The 12752-nt window shown below is 39.9% G+C and overlaps 1 protein-coding gene across 1 annotated transcript in view; it reads right to left on the bottom strand.

Moving 5' to 3' along the window:
* LOC150013632 (complement C5-like) overlaps window positions 1-12752 on the bottom strand; it is a 35858-nt gene that overhangs the window by 2807 nt on the left and 20299 nt on the right. Inside the window, exons 8-16 of the mRNA XM_090275254.1 lie at window positions 12365-12479; window positions 10675-10801; window positions 8472-8587; window positions 7001-7186; window positions 5173-5376; window positions 3679-3888; window positions 3403-3552; window positions 1070-1199; window positions 5-67 (exon numbers count right to left, since the gene is read on the bottom strand). Of these exons, the coding sequence (XP_090131380.1) occupies window positions 5-67; window positions 1070-1199; window positions 3403-3552; window positions 3679-3888; window positions 5173-5376; window positions 7001-7186; window positions 8472-8587; window positions 10675-10801; window positions 12365-12479 (1301 nt within the window). The remainder of the gene's footprint in view (window positions 1-4; window positions 68-1069; window positions 1200-3402; window positions 3553-3678; window positions 3889-5172; window positions 5377-7000; window positions 7187-8471; window positions 8588-10674; window positions 10802-12364; window positions 12480-12752) is intronic.

Here is a 12752-nt window from a genome sequence, read left to right on the forward strand (position 1 = left end):
ATACCTTGTTCATCTATTTTCATTTGCAGCATTCTTCTTGGCCTGAGAATTTCTTTACAAGGTTCACCTGCTTTTTTAAAAATGATAAAGACAAAGATGGAAGAAGAAAGGAGATTGAAATCTCAAAAAACAAAATTCCATAAAATTCCATAAGTACTTAAAATAGTCACAAATCATTCTTTCAAAAATACTGAGAACCTGCTCTCAATAAGGCATTGCACACTACATGTCTTACTATGACTTGTTTTATCTTAGGGGAGCGCGGGATCTAGCATTATATAGTTTGACTTGTTTGATCTCAGTTTGGTTTTCAATCCTGCAACCTTTTTGATCCACTGTTTCCAGAGAAATAGCTAAGTATCTAGAGTGGGCAAAGTTTTTGATAGATATTCTATTTGTATTATTTGTTTCTTCTGCTGTATTATTACAAATTATAGTATTAAATATACTTGTGAACAATTTTAAAACCGTAACTACCCTTAGGGAGTTCACAGTGTAGTGACTGAGCAAAGATGGATAATTCAGTATAAGAATGTGCAATGATGCACTGCTATTGTACTACTTATAAACAGAGCTAGTCTCTACAATATTCTATGAAAGGAGAAGGGAATAATCAATTTGGGGGTGGAGGGGGCAAAGGGCAGACTGAAGGGAGAAGCCTCATAGAGGAGATGACTCTTCCACTAGCTTCTCCAGGCCAATAAAAGGGAAAGCAGTTCTCATGAGGAAAGCCCCAACGCTGTAAAACAGCATAGTGCGACCCAAGATCCACTCTTGGTTCTATGTAGCTTAAACAGAAGGGAAGGGAAGGGAAGGTAGAGCAGGACGAGAAATAGTTGGAGAGAGATGGGGAGATCATGGGAGGCGTTGAGTACTACACTAAAAAAGTGTACTTTATCTTAAAGGCTAATGAAAAGTACTCTACAAGGGCATTATATAGTGATGTCATGCTAAGATCAGTGTAGAGAATATCCTGGAGGACAAACGAAAATGAGACCTGGGAGGCAAATGATTGATGTAAATTTCAGTATCAATTTGAAAAAGCAACAAAAACTGCTGAGCGTTTTACCATTTTCTGGGGTGTCATCTGCATTCGCATTGGTGAGGAAGGTGAGTCCAGCCAGGTGGAATACATCTGCATTGTTGCGGCCACCACCTGCCCCACAGCCCAGGTCACTCTTCTCTAAAGCGTGAAATACCTGCCCAGATAGTAGAAATCATTCATCTAAAGAACTAAAGGTATGAGTTATTTCATGGTTATAACAAACCTGTGAAATGCACAGGCCACTCATGGTTCAAATGGCCAAAGTCCAAACTGGCCAACTTTATTCCTTTAGTTTGTCTTTTTGTATTTATAAATATATACCTATTCAAAATTAAATCAAGAACTACATTTTAAGCTTTGGTGACGATGTTCGTAGAAACTGACCTATGGTATTTTGTACTTAGAACACATGTTTCAATTGATACAGTAGGTAGTTAAACAGGCATGAACAAATTGGGAACAATAGGCTAGGTATGGAATGTCACCAGGGCATAAAGTCTCGGGTGCCTAGCCATGGGCAAAACTGGGAAAACAAGTATTGCAGGCTAGGACTTTACCCCCCAGGGTGACCTTTCCACCCCTAGCTTGCTGCCTACTCATGCCATTTAGACCCATGAACTTTCATATCCCTGGTCATGTGGTTTAGACCCCCTGACCTTTCCTCCTCTAGGATGTCAGTAGTCATGTGGTTTTGACCCCCTTAGAGGAGGAACAAGGAGGATGAAGAATGGACTCAAAGGACTCCCATAGAAGCCCTTGCAATGGCCACTCCCTTAGCCTTAAGCCCTTAGGACAATGAGGTTCTGCCCTACAAAAGTGAACTCAGGAACAAAGACTCAAGTCTGCGGATCAAAGAGACAGAGTTCTGGTCAAACAACAGATAGCAACTAGGGCTCAGTTTTGTTTCAGCTCCACGTCCAAAAAAGAAGCAAAACCAGATAAAATGACACCATGGCAGACATCAGGACCAGATGCATTGACTAATGACCTCTCCTCTAGTGCCCACCAATCAGTAGAGACCATGACCCTGAAAGGACACACCTGGAAAGCTGATGAATATTCTATTGAGATATTGAGATCCTCCCCTGAGACCTCCCCTAAAATCCCTGCCTTTGAAAACCCCATAAAATCCCTTAAGACAATGGATCCAGTGCTCTCCGTCTCTCTCTCTCTCTCTCTCTCTCTCTCCTCTCTCTCTCTCTCTCTCTCTCTCTCTCTCTCTCTCTCTCTCTCTCTCTCTCTCTCTCTCTCTCTCTCTCTCTCTCTCTCTCTCTCTCTCTCTCTCTCTCTCTCTAGTACACCAGAGCCTTTCTCTCCCCTTTTGTTTCCTCAGGTGCTCTCTCTGTAGCAAGCCTGCACTTTTACCCTTCTTTCTTCATGCACATGAATGATCCTTGCTGTCTTTTTCCTGATCTCCAAGGACCCTTCCATTGCCTGTGTAAACTGTTTCCTGAATCCATGCAGCTGGCTCACTTCTTTTACCCTCTATAACTTTCTAAATAAACTTGCACCATCAGAGTTCTTGGCTCCGAAATCCTTCTTAGCCAAACTCAAGAACCGAGGTCTAACTCTGCTCTTAACACCATCAATATCATATCTTCCCTCAAACAAAAGAAAAATAAATGGGTGAAGGCCTCAATGAGTGAATTAGAAAACAAATTAATTTTTAAGTTGCTTAAAACAAACCAGAAAAAGAGTACAACCTTTTGTGTTTGGGGAAGAAGCTCTAGGTTCTTAGTGGGTGAGACCTTGTTTGGGGTGCTTATTCTAGTTTTAGTTTTGATCTGAAATGATTTTCTTCCTGAATGTTTTTAAGTTGAGTTTCATAGTTCTTTCTTCCTTGTTTAAAGAAATCGAACCCTAGAAAACAGTGGCAGAGCATGGTGGAGATAAATGGGAACTTAGGGAAATTGGATCACTCCCAAATTCTTCTGTGCCATAGGCTTTTATGAAAGTAGAAAAACAAAAACAAACAAACAAACCTAGAGGTCCACCTATCCAGTCTTCTCTTGTGCTGCTACTATAATGCTCCCTTCCCCGGCCTGCCCCGCCCCAAACCCAAACCCTCCCAACTGATGGCACTTTTGTTCCCTGAATGTAATTGCTATAGCGGTTGTATGTTTTTAACAGGCTTACCTCTACCCTTGTTAGAACAAGAAAGGATGGGCTCGTGCTTTAGGGAGTAACATGACAACGGCCTACCTTCCTAAGAACCGCTGTTACAGATTTTGATTATGGAAAAGCAGGTCCCATCTTCCCTTAATTCTTCTCTCACAACCTACCCTGCGGGCCACACTTTGTGACGTACTGCACAGAGCCACCCACGCAACGGGAACCAGTGCTACGCACTACTTAACTTTTTCTAGAGGCTTCTTGGCCTTCCTTTGGACTCCATTTATAGCACTGTCCACTGCCGTTAAAGCCACCCAGGAATCTGAGCGAGTTACCATATTAAGAGTTACACGTTCACCTGGAGAATATGCATCTGCACCTGGATCCAGAGAAACCTAAGGGTCATTTGAAAAAGAAAGAAAAAAAAGGTCATTTTTATGAGACAAAACTTTATAGGTTGCTGTGCTCACAGTTTCTTTTAGTCAGAAGAAAATTCAATTGTGACATAATCTGTGGCTTACCTGGAGCGGGTTGCCACATTTTTCTTCAGTATTTAACCAGACCGAGTCAGACACTAATTCTGCTGTGTTCTCTCCTGTGACAATGTAATAGACCAGGAGACGGGCTGAAGGAACCATGTTCTGTGTCACTGGAACACTTATATTTTGGTAAGAGGAATCTGGAAGTTTCTCACTTGTGCCAAAGTCAACGATTTTGCCCTTGGATACCATCTGAAATAAAGAGTGGCAGTAACATTAACTACCAAAACCAAACCTTTGCTTCAGGATGGAGCTTGGAGCTGGAATAGAAATTATGCTAAAGAAAAAGGAAGTTAACATGTGTGAGCCTACTATGTGCCAGGAACTTTTATATTTCCTTTAATTATTTTAATTCTCATATAACCAGTAGGACAGAAGTATTATTTTCATTGTGCAAATGAAGGGACTGAGGCTCAGGAATTAACACAATGTCATACTGATTTTAGTTTAAAATCACATAGTAAGAAAAACAGAACTAAATTTGACCGTAAATCTGTTTAAAGTCATAACTGTCATTAATATCTCTTTGTTTTACTGATTAAAAAAAACAGGTGAGTAAGCAGAGTATCTCTTACTAGGCAATTAACTTTTAAAGGCAGAGATTAGGTTCTAAATTGGAGGCATAAGTTAGGATTTTTTAAATTACAAATTACATGAAGCCAAAATATCCTCAAAGATTTCTAAGTTGTCCTTCGCAGCACCGCATACAGTAGACAGCAAGTTTTGGTAACACAGTCCCTAAATAGGTCCCCTAATTCTTCATCAGTCAATATGATCTTTTGTCCTCATTTCTTTTTTAAAATTTTTATTAAAAAATGTTGAAAAATCCATTATCACCTGTTTGGCCCACCCATTGGAATAATTCGTTCCATTTCCTTGATAATTGCCAGGAAGCCCTTAACATTTTCCCACATTCTTCCCTAGGTTTCACCAACGGGCTTCATGGACCACCTCTACTAACATCAGTGATGTAATAAGGGATGTTATGGAGCTGTAGAATTGGAGCAGGTATGATATGACCCAACAGTTAAGGACAGTATTTGGGTCCTCCTTTTAGGCCAGTGAAATGCATGGAGTTTAAATAGATCTAGGCATGTAATCTTTGGCCATGATATAGGGCAGAGGCAATGTGAGAATTTAATCAGGCTGCCTCTGAGGAGTAGTCAGCATTTTTTGGTGAAAGCAGACCAGACAAGAAGTCTGAGGTTCCCAGTTCATATCAAAATCTTCCTCTTCTGAGCTGAGTGACCATGGCAAGTCATAACCTCTCTCTGTTTTCTTCATTTATGAAGTGGTCATGAAAATCTTACCCAATCTCAAAGGTTTTTGAAACACTAGTTATCAAATTAGACGATGTTGCTGAAATGCTTTGTTATAAATAAATATAAGGAATCATTCTACTGTTTTTCTATAAGTAATGAAAAATGTTCCAGGTGGAGGAATAAATAGATGTAAATCTATAATTTTAGTACTTACCAAGTAATTATAGTGAGTTATTTTGTCAATATATGGACTTCGGGGGGTAACAGTAACAGTCAGATGTTCTCCCACAAGCAAAGGTTTATAGGTTCCAGTCCAGTCAATATAAAGGTAACTTTGACTGAAAGATGAATATGCTATTGCTGTGTAATCTTTGCTGGCCTGATTTTCTTCTGGAAGGTCTGGGTCATCAGTCCTGACCTAAAAAGGAACATTTCAGAGAAGATATGTGGACTATGATGAAATGTTTTCTGTGAGATATACCTTTTAAATTCCTTTGTGTTATAAATTTCTCAATTTCATACCAGCAAATGCTGAAGAAAGGAAAACCTCCACCACTCCCATATTTATCGTCGTCGGCAGCCGTCCGTCTCGAGAGACGATGGTGTAGCTTCTTAAGAGTCTATCTGCACCGCTGAGAATGGCTGTGCAGTCCGACTCGGGAGTGACACGGTATCTGTCTCCTCCCGTGTTGAATCGACATCTTGTGATGACGCTGGAGTGTCCTCTCCAGTGAAGCTGAAGCTACAGAGCCTGGGCAGGGTGATATGGAGGGTCTGCTGTTGCCCAAGCAGCAGACCCCCCCTCTCTTCGCAGCTGAAGGGTCCAAGGGAAAGACGGAGTCAATACAGCTTGGCTTCAGGTGCGCCGCAGGAGTTGCCGGTGTTGACTACAACGTCAAACCGCCTTAGGGACTCCGGCTCCGGATTTTCTGTCGGGGTTTACTCCCTTAGCCTTTCCCCTGAAGAGGTATGCCGCAAGGCAGCGGAGGTTTTTTGGAGTCAGAGTTTTCCTTCTCTGACCCTTATTTATACTGCTGCGGTATTCAGTTAAGTTTACAAAGACCACAGACAATAATTAGGATCATATGGGATTGTGGGCTGTGGTGGGCAAGTCTGGTGGAGTGAAGAGAGAAATACTGGCACTCTTCCTGAAGTTTAATGGCAGCTGGGGATTCCTCTTCTTATGGGCTGGAGTGGCAGAAATTTGGGGTAGTGGTGGGGAGGTCGTGAGGACTTGGGGACAGGAGTTCTGAATGGACATCACAGAGTTTCTCTGGCCCCATTTCATTGTGAAGTAGTGGCACAAAAGAGTGCTTAAAAACACAGCAGGGTGGTAGGGCAAAAATGCTGTAATGGCAGCAATATCCACCTTTGACAGCGAAGGGATTAGTAGTTCATGCTCTGAAGTCTAATATGCATTGATTTGCCTCCCAGTGCCGCCACTTATTAACTCTGGATAAGTCATTTAAGGGAAGCTTGAAGCCACTGTTTCCTCAGATACAAAGTGGCAAAGATAATATTCTCTAACCCACAGAGCTGATTACGTAGCTCTTAGCAAAATGCTCAGCTGATGGCAGGGAATGTATGCATGCTGCAGTCATTTACATGCATTATTCACTTAGTCACGTCTTACTCAGAATTGGAAACTTAAACATTATTTGCTGGGAGAGTGGTTCATGCAGCTAGAAAAAAAAAGGGAGCTCACACATTTAACCCTTTTATGGCCATGAAAAAGAGCTAAAAGTTGAGGGTAGTGGGAGAGAATACTCTTACCACTGACTTCCATTGCTATACCTATTCTGAAGCTTCTAGGTTCTAATATAGTCTTACAGATGTAAGAGAAAATAATAAATTCCCAAATGAAAAGGTGATAGATTTATCTTCCAATGGTAGTAATTTTATTTCTTTATTTTTGGATGCAAAATTGTGGAACTGTTCACTGGACTCAAGTATAAAATCTGCTGCATCGGTTCTGTACACTGGCCAAAGCACGCAGTCAAAAGTACACAATGTCCTAGAAAATTTAGCAGAATTCAGCTCACATTAAACTGTAGAGCCGTCACTCCAGATGGGAGATTAATCACAAATAAAGCTACTCCATCGTTGGAACCTGTTACGCTTTTCTTTGACTCCAAGTCATTCGTCTCTTGGTTTTCACCAACTGTTTGCGCACTCACGGTCACCGGCACCCCTCCGATTAACTCATCAAGTGAATCCTTAACTTGCACCTGTTTGTCAGAACAGTCAACATTCAATTTAACAGCTCAGCACTTGTTTTAAAGCATAAGAGTTCCGAAATAATTTTCCTCCCCCTCTACCAAAGTATAAATTATTTATGTTTGTCAGTAAAGAGAAATAGGTTCCCAGCTTATAAAACAATTTAATTCTTTTTAGTTAAATCACTTTTGAATAGATTCTCCTGTATATCAAGCAGACTCAGAAGATAAATATCATTTTTTAAACTGTGTCAAATAAATGTGATGAGGTATTCTGCTATCTAACTTCTGTGTTTCTTCAGTTGGTTTAGGACTGAGAAAAAGAGAAAAATGAGACAGTCACTTCTGGGAATCATTCTTTTGAATATGAGGAACAATAAATGCATCCTTTTTTTCTCTTAACCTCTACCTTTCAGTGCCATACATACAAGCATATATAATTTCCATGAAGATATACTTTATATTCTTTTTATATGTGATATTAAAGGCCAGTCACCAACAGTATGTATTACATAAAACATTTAAATTATACTAAAGTTGGTTTTTAAAAGCAGCATATTTTCAAAGAATAAAAAACTATTTCGCTCTGGCTTTCAAAACCAAGGGCAGGGAACAAAAATTTCTACTTTAATAATAGAATACATTATATAATCAAATACATACTAAATATAATAAAATACAACTTAAAGTTCAAATGAGTATTTTAATTCCGTAGTATTGCTTTTTAAAAGGGAAAAATGGAGGAAGGAGAAGAGACATTAAATAGGAAGAAGGAAGCAAAAAAGAGGAATGAGAGGAACAGGACACATCGCGATGGAAAGGCTGGAGAACACTAACAGATGAGATCAGTCAGAGTTACGCACAAGGAAAATGCGGAATGAAAAGCACAGAGTTGCAAACTCAGAGACACACAGGATGTAAAAAATGGGGTTTCTTTTCAAGCAATGACATCTCCATCTTAAGGCTTTTTAGGAACATGCCACCAAATAGTTTTAAATGTTAGTGCTTTTTAACTATAGACTTGTAGAGTTTTATTTACATATAACTTAAAGCAACGCTTATTTAGGGACTGCCTGACACAGGCTATCTTATTAAATACCGACATTGGCCCTAAGACTGAAGCTGACCCGCCGTTTCCCACCCCGTCCGCATCCACAGGAGGGGCAGCTTTTACAGAATGTTCCCTCCGTGATTTGCCTCTCTAGCATTCTTCCCCTGTTTGCCATCCCCCATGTTTTCTGTAAACAGAAAAAGACAATTATATTCAGCAGTTTTCCCATCATCCCCCTTCATCTACCTTGATAGAATATGGAATTCCAGGCTTCACAAAAAGAGGTGTAGCAACCAAATTCAGTTTGTAGGGAGAGAGGATGTACTTGACGCCAGAAAATTCTGCCTCTTCAGAAAATCCACCTAAAAAAATGACGAAGATAATGCTGACCATTTTAAGGAGCATCTGTATGGGGATCTGTTTTATCCTGATATGTCTCCACAGACTTGTCCCTTCACCTACTCCATTCCTGCACTCGTTCACTTACCAGTAGTAAGTAGGACATGGGTCTTGGTTCAGAAGGGCAGTGCAAAGAAGAGTTTAAATCTCAGGAGCTTTCAAAGCCTCGTACAAGGCTTGTATGTGGAGCCACCCCACATAGAACTAGAGTTATAGGAATGGACTGAAGAAGAAAGTGAAGAAGGGACACCCCTTTTCGTCAGTGCTCTGAGCTTCAGCTGAGAATGTACAAAGGATTAAGGAGAGAAGGAAAGGGTAGGCCAGAGACTGAGCCTACGGGAGCCTGGGCATCAGAGTGCAGAAATATGGAGAGACATGTAGAGGAGGTCAGAAAAGCATGCTTGAGGTAGAGAGAGCCCTGAGTGTCCACTGGCAGGAGCCCAGTATTGTCACCCTCCAGCTAAAACTACAGCTAAACTGTTAGGAATAATGTACAAAGCTCTGGTGTCCCCAAACTCCTTGTCAATATGACACCCCTTATACCACCTATACTTCAACTAACAGGATAATCTGTTATTCTCGAACATCAAGATTCACTTTCCACCCTTGGTATGTCCCTCTACAGAGGGTGCCCCGCTTCACTGTCTACCAGCCCTGCTCAGAACCCTGCTTATCCTGCAAGCCTGATCATCTTCAGGACACTGTTCTTGGTTGCTCAATCACTGTGTAGGATGCCGCCTTCCTCCGAAGGTCAATAACACTATTTTGCTAACACCGCACATGAAATTCCTACTTGTTACACAATCCTTTGCTTACCTGTGTAATAGCCGATGCTAGTATCTAAGCCACTTGCATGCTGGGATGATACATCATTCATATTTGAAAGACTGCATGTTTAGCAACACTCTCTGACTACTTCATAAATATTTATTAAACTGAACTTATTTGAAATAAAATGAGGAAAATAAAAGTAAGAAGAAAACATAATTAAAATCATGTCAAAACCAACAGCCAGCCAGGACAAGGAGGATAAAGTCATCATCATTCTCCCACATCTGTTGAGCATCTGACATAAGCAAGGTGCTTAGTAACTGAATAACTACCTCTATTCTGCATTTTGCTATCTTAGATGGAAAAATTTAAAGAGGCAGAGAAGTCCTTAGGGGATCATCGGGTTTAACTTTAATTTACAGAAAAAAACAGACTCAGTGTGGTTAAATTATTTGTACAAGGTTAGTGGGGGGTTCAATATAAACCTAAAAATATAAAGAACATTAGTAATCAAGACATACCAGAAGTAAGACAATTTGACTCAACTTGGAATAATAATTACTAACTGTTAAAAAATCATTGGAGTGGAATTGAGAGCACTATACAGGATATTAAGGATGCTAAGAAAGTAGTAGTATACCCAAGAAGGAAGAGGAGGAAGAGAAGGAGGAAGAGAGGAGGATGATCAACACTTACATGGTCATTATGTCATAGGTACTGTTTTAAGTGCTTTGGATATATTGACTCTTTGATCCTCACCACAACCTTATGACGTGTGTACTATTATTGTACCCATTTTAGAAACATCACTGCCTCCAAGTTTAGATAGAATTTCTGAACGTTACAGCTGGAAAAGGCTTTAGGATGCATTTGGTTCAACTTTGTCATTGCACAGATAAAGAGACTAAAATAACGATGATGATAATAATAACTTCCATTTGCACAGTAGTTTATCAAACATTTTTACATATGTAATTTTATTTTGATTTTGTTCCTCACCAGTTGAGAACACTGGGGTGTTAAATGTTCAAGCCAGGTGTCTGCAGAGCCACTCAGGATATCAACTGGGCGAGTACATCCTGCACTTGAGGCAATGGAACCCAATGACTAGAGAGTGGCAGGACTATATTCTAATCCCAACTTTTAATAATATAAAAAGTAAAATTTAACAATCAAAAAATAAAATATGAAAGACCTGTAGAAATTACTTATACCTTTAATATACTGTCTAAACATTCCCAAGATGAAGTAAAAACAAGAAGAAAAGAGAGAAACTTACCTGCAGACTCTATGACTGTTACACCAATATAAAGGAACTTATTGTTTAACTCTTCCAGACTGCCGTAGGACAGTTCCTTAACTGCTGTTTCAGAGTTAAGTGTGACTTTAGCAATTCCATTTATCAACTTTTCAAAGGGAAAAAAATGAGTGTTATTTTAGAGAAAAACTTATAAGAAAAATCTAACAAAATCTGCTTTTACTAGCCTCTCAAGAGAAAGCCAATGTCAAAAGAATGGTTTATTATCACCAGTAAAGTAAATGACTTGGTCCATAATTAAGCCAAGGAGGTTATGTTCTAGTCTATGTTATAGAATTATAGACGTGAGGAGTCTTAAACATTTGGTTCAACAGGTCTTTTTTGTTATTAACTGACAAAAATATCTTCTTGCAGTCCCTGAGTCATTACCCATCCTCCCCACCCTCCTAGGCCTCTCAGCGTGCTTTTGCTTCTTTGTTGGGATTTATACTTAATTTGTGCTTTGCTGCTCACATACTGAAACACTAATTTAAAAAAATACAATGGATAAAGGGATATGAGGTTAAGTTATATCATTTAATATTTAGCACAATAGTAAAATAGAGTTTGCCTTATTTTTTCTTCTAAAATTAAATAACTTGAAACCAGGGATTTTCGTATGAGTTAGCTTTAAATTTCAGTGTCTAGTATGACATCTTGCTTTAAAGAGAGGCATCTAATTTATATCCTGAGCAAATAAATCGGTCTTTTAAGGAGGCCAAAGGCTAAATAATTGATGAGGCAAACTGTGTGAATATGCAACAGTGAGTAGAATGACATGAGTCCTTATCGCCTGTGGTTTAACATAAAAAACAATGAACGAGGGAAAAGGGCACCAGGACTCTAATTCGATCCCAGCTTCCACTGGCCCTTAACCATGGACAAGTAACTTCCCACTGGATTCATTCACTCACAAATATGTATAGAGTAGTACCTACTCTTTGACAGGAACCATGGAGTTTCGTGTAAAAAATGACAGAGAAGTCAATAAATCATTTCAGTAAAGAAGGATTCTCAACCTCAGCACTACTGACATTTTGGAAGGGTAACTGTTGTGGGTGCTGCTCTGTGCATTTTAAGAGTTCAGCAGCATCCCTGGCCTCTGCCCACTAAGTGCCAGTAGCATCCCCTTCCCCATAATGACAACCACCAATGTCTGTGGACAATGCCAAATGTCCCCTTAGGGGTAAAAATAGTACCTGGTTGAGAACCACTGCAATAAGTTGTCAAACATACTCTGCTAAGTGAGGCTCAAGGACTAAGGGAGTACCTGGCAGAGGCGTTAATCTAGTCAAGAGGAATCAGGGAGACTTCCCAGAGAAAAGGTGTCACGATTGAGAGTCAAAGACGAAGGAGGAATTAGCCAGGCAAAGAAGAGGCAGCAGGGGACAAGGGGCAAGAGCATTCAACCAAGCAGGAGCAGCTATGCAAGGACCTGGAAGCAAGAGAGAGTAGTGTAAGAGAGAGGAAAGGGGGAAATGGCACGAGACAGGTGGGGTAGCGGAGGCTGATGTCATGGAGAATGGATAACGAGAAGCCAATGAGATTTTTCAGCTTCCGTTTCCCATAGCTACATAAAATGAGGGATCGGACTAGATAATTTTGAAGTAATTTTCCATCTCTAGCATTGATGATGTCTCTTCAGGAACAAGTGACTGTCTTTATATCTTACCGTTGTTCTCTGCCGTGCTTTATGCATCATTTCTTTATTATCATCGTGTAAGTCGTCTTTTATTCCAAAAGAGATAAACACTTCAGCCTCACTGACAACTTTGTTATAAAAATATCTGTCAGACAATAATACCATTAGACTGTTTTGATAAGAAGTTTACAAAAATAAAATTCAAATAAACTCACAATTTGAAATAACATAGAGCACTTGATACACTTCACATTATCTCCCACCCACGACTACATTTCATCCTCATCAAACTACAATAATAAAGCCAAAGTGCAGATTTTATTACTATGTACCTGAGGAGATCACAAGACTCAGGTCCGGACCTCCTTCCTACAGAACACACTACGTGATTTTGATGTCAGCGGGGAGCTGCGTTCTC

This window comes from Furipterus horrens, unplaced genomic scaffold, assembly GCF_987537825.1.
Source record: "Furipterus horrens unplaced genomic scaffold, mFurHor1.1.pri manual_scaffold_4, whole genome shotgun sequence".
NCBI lineage: Eukaryota > Metazoa > Chordata > Mammalia > Chiroptera > Furipteridae > Furipterus > Furipterus horrens.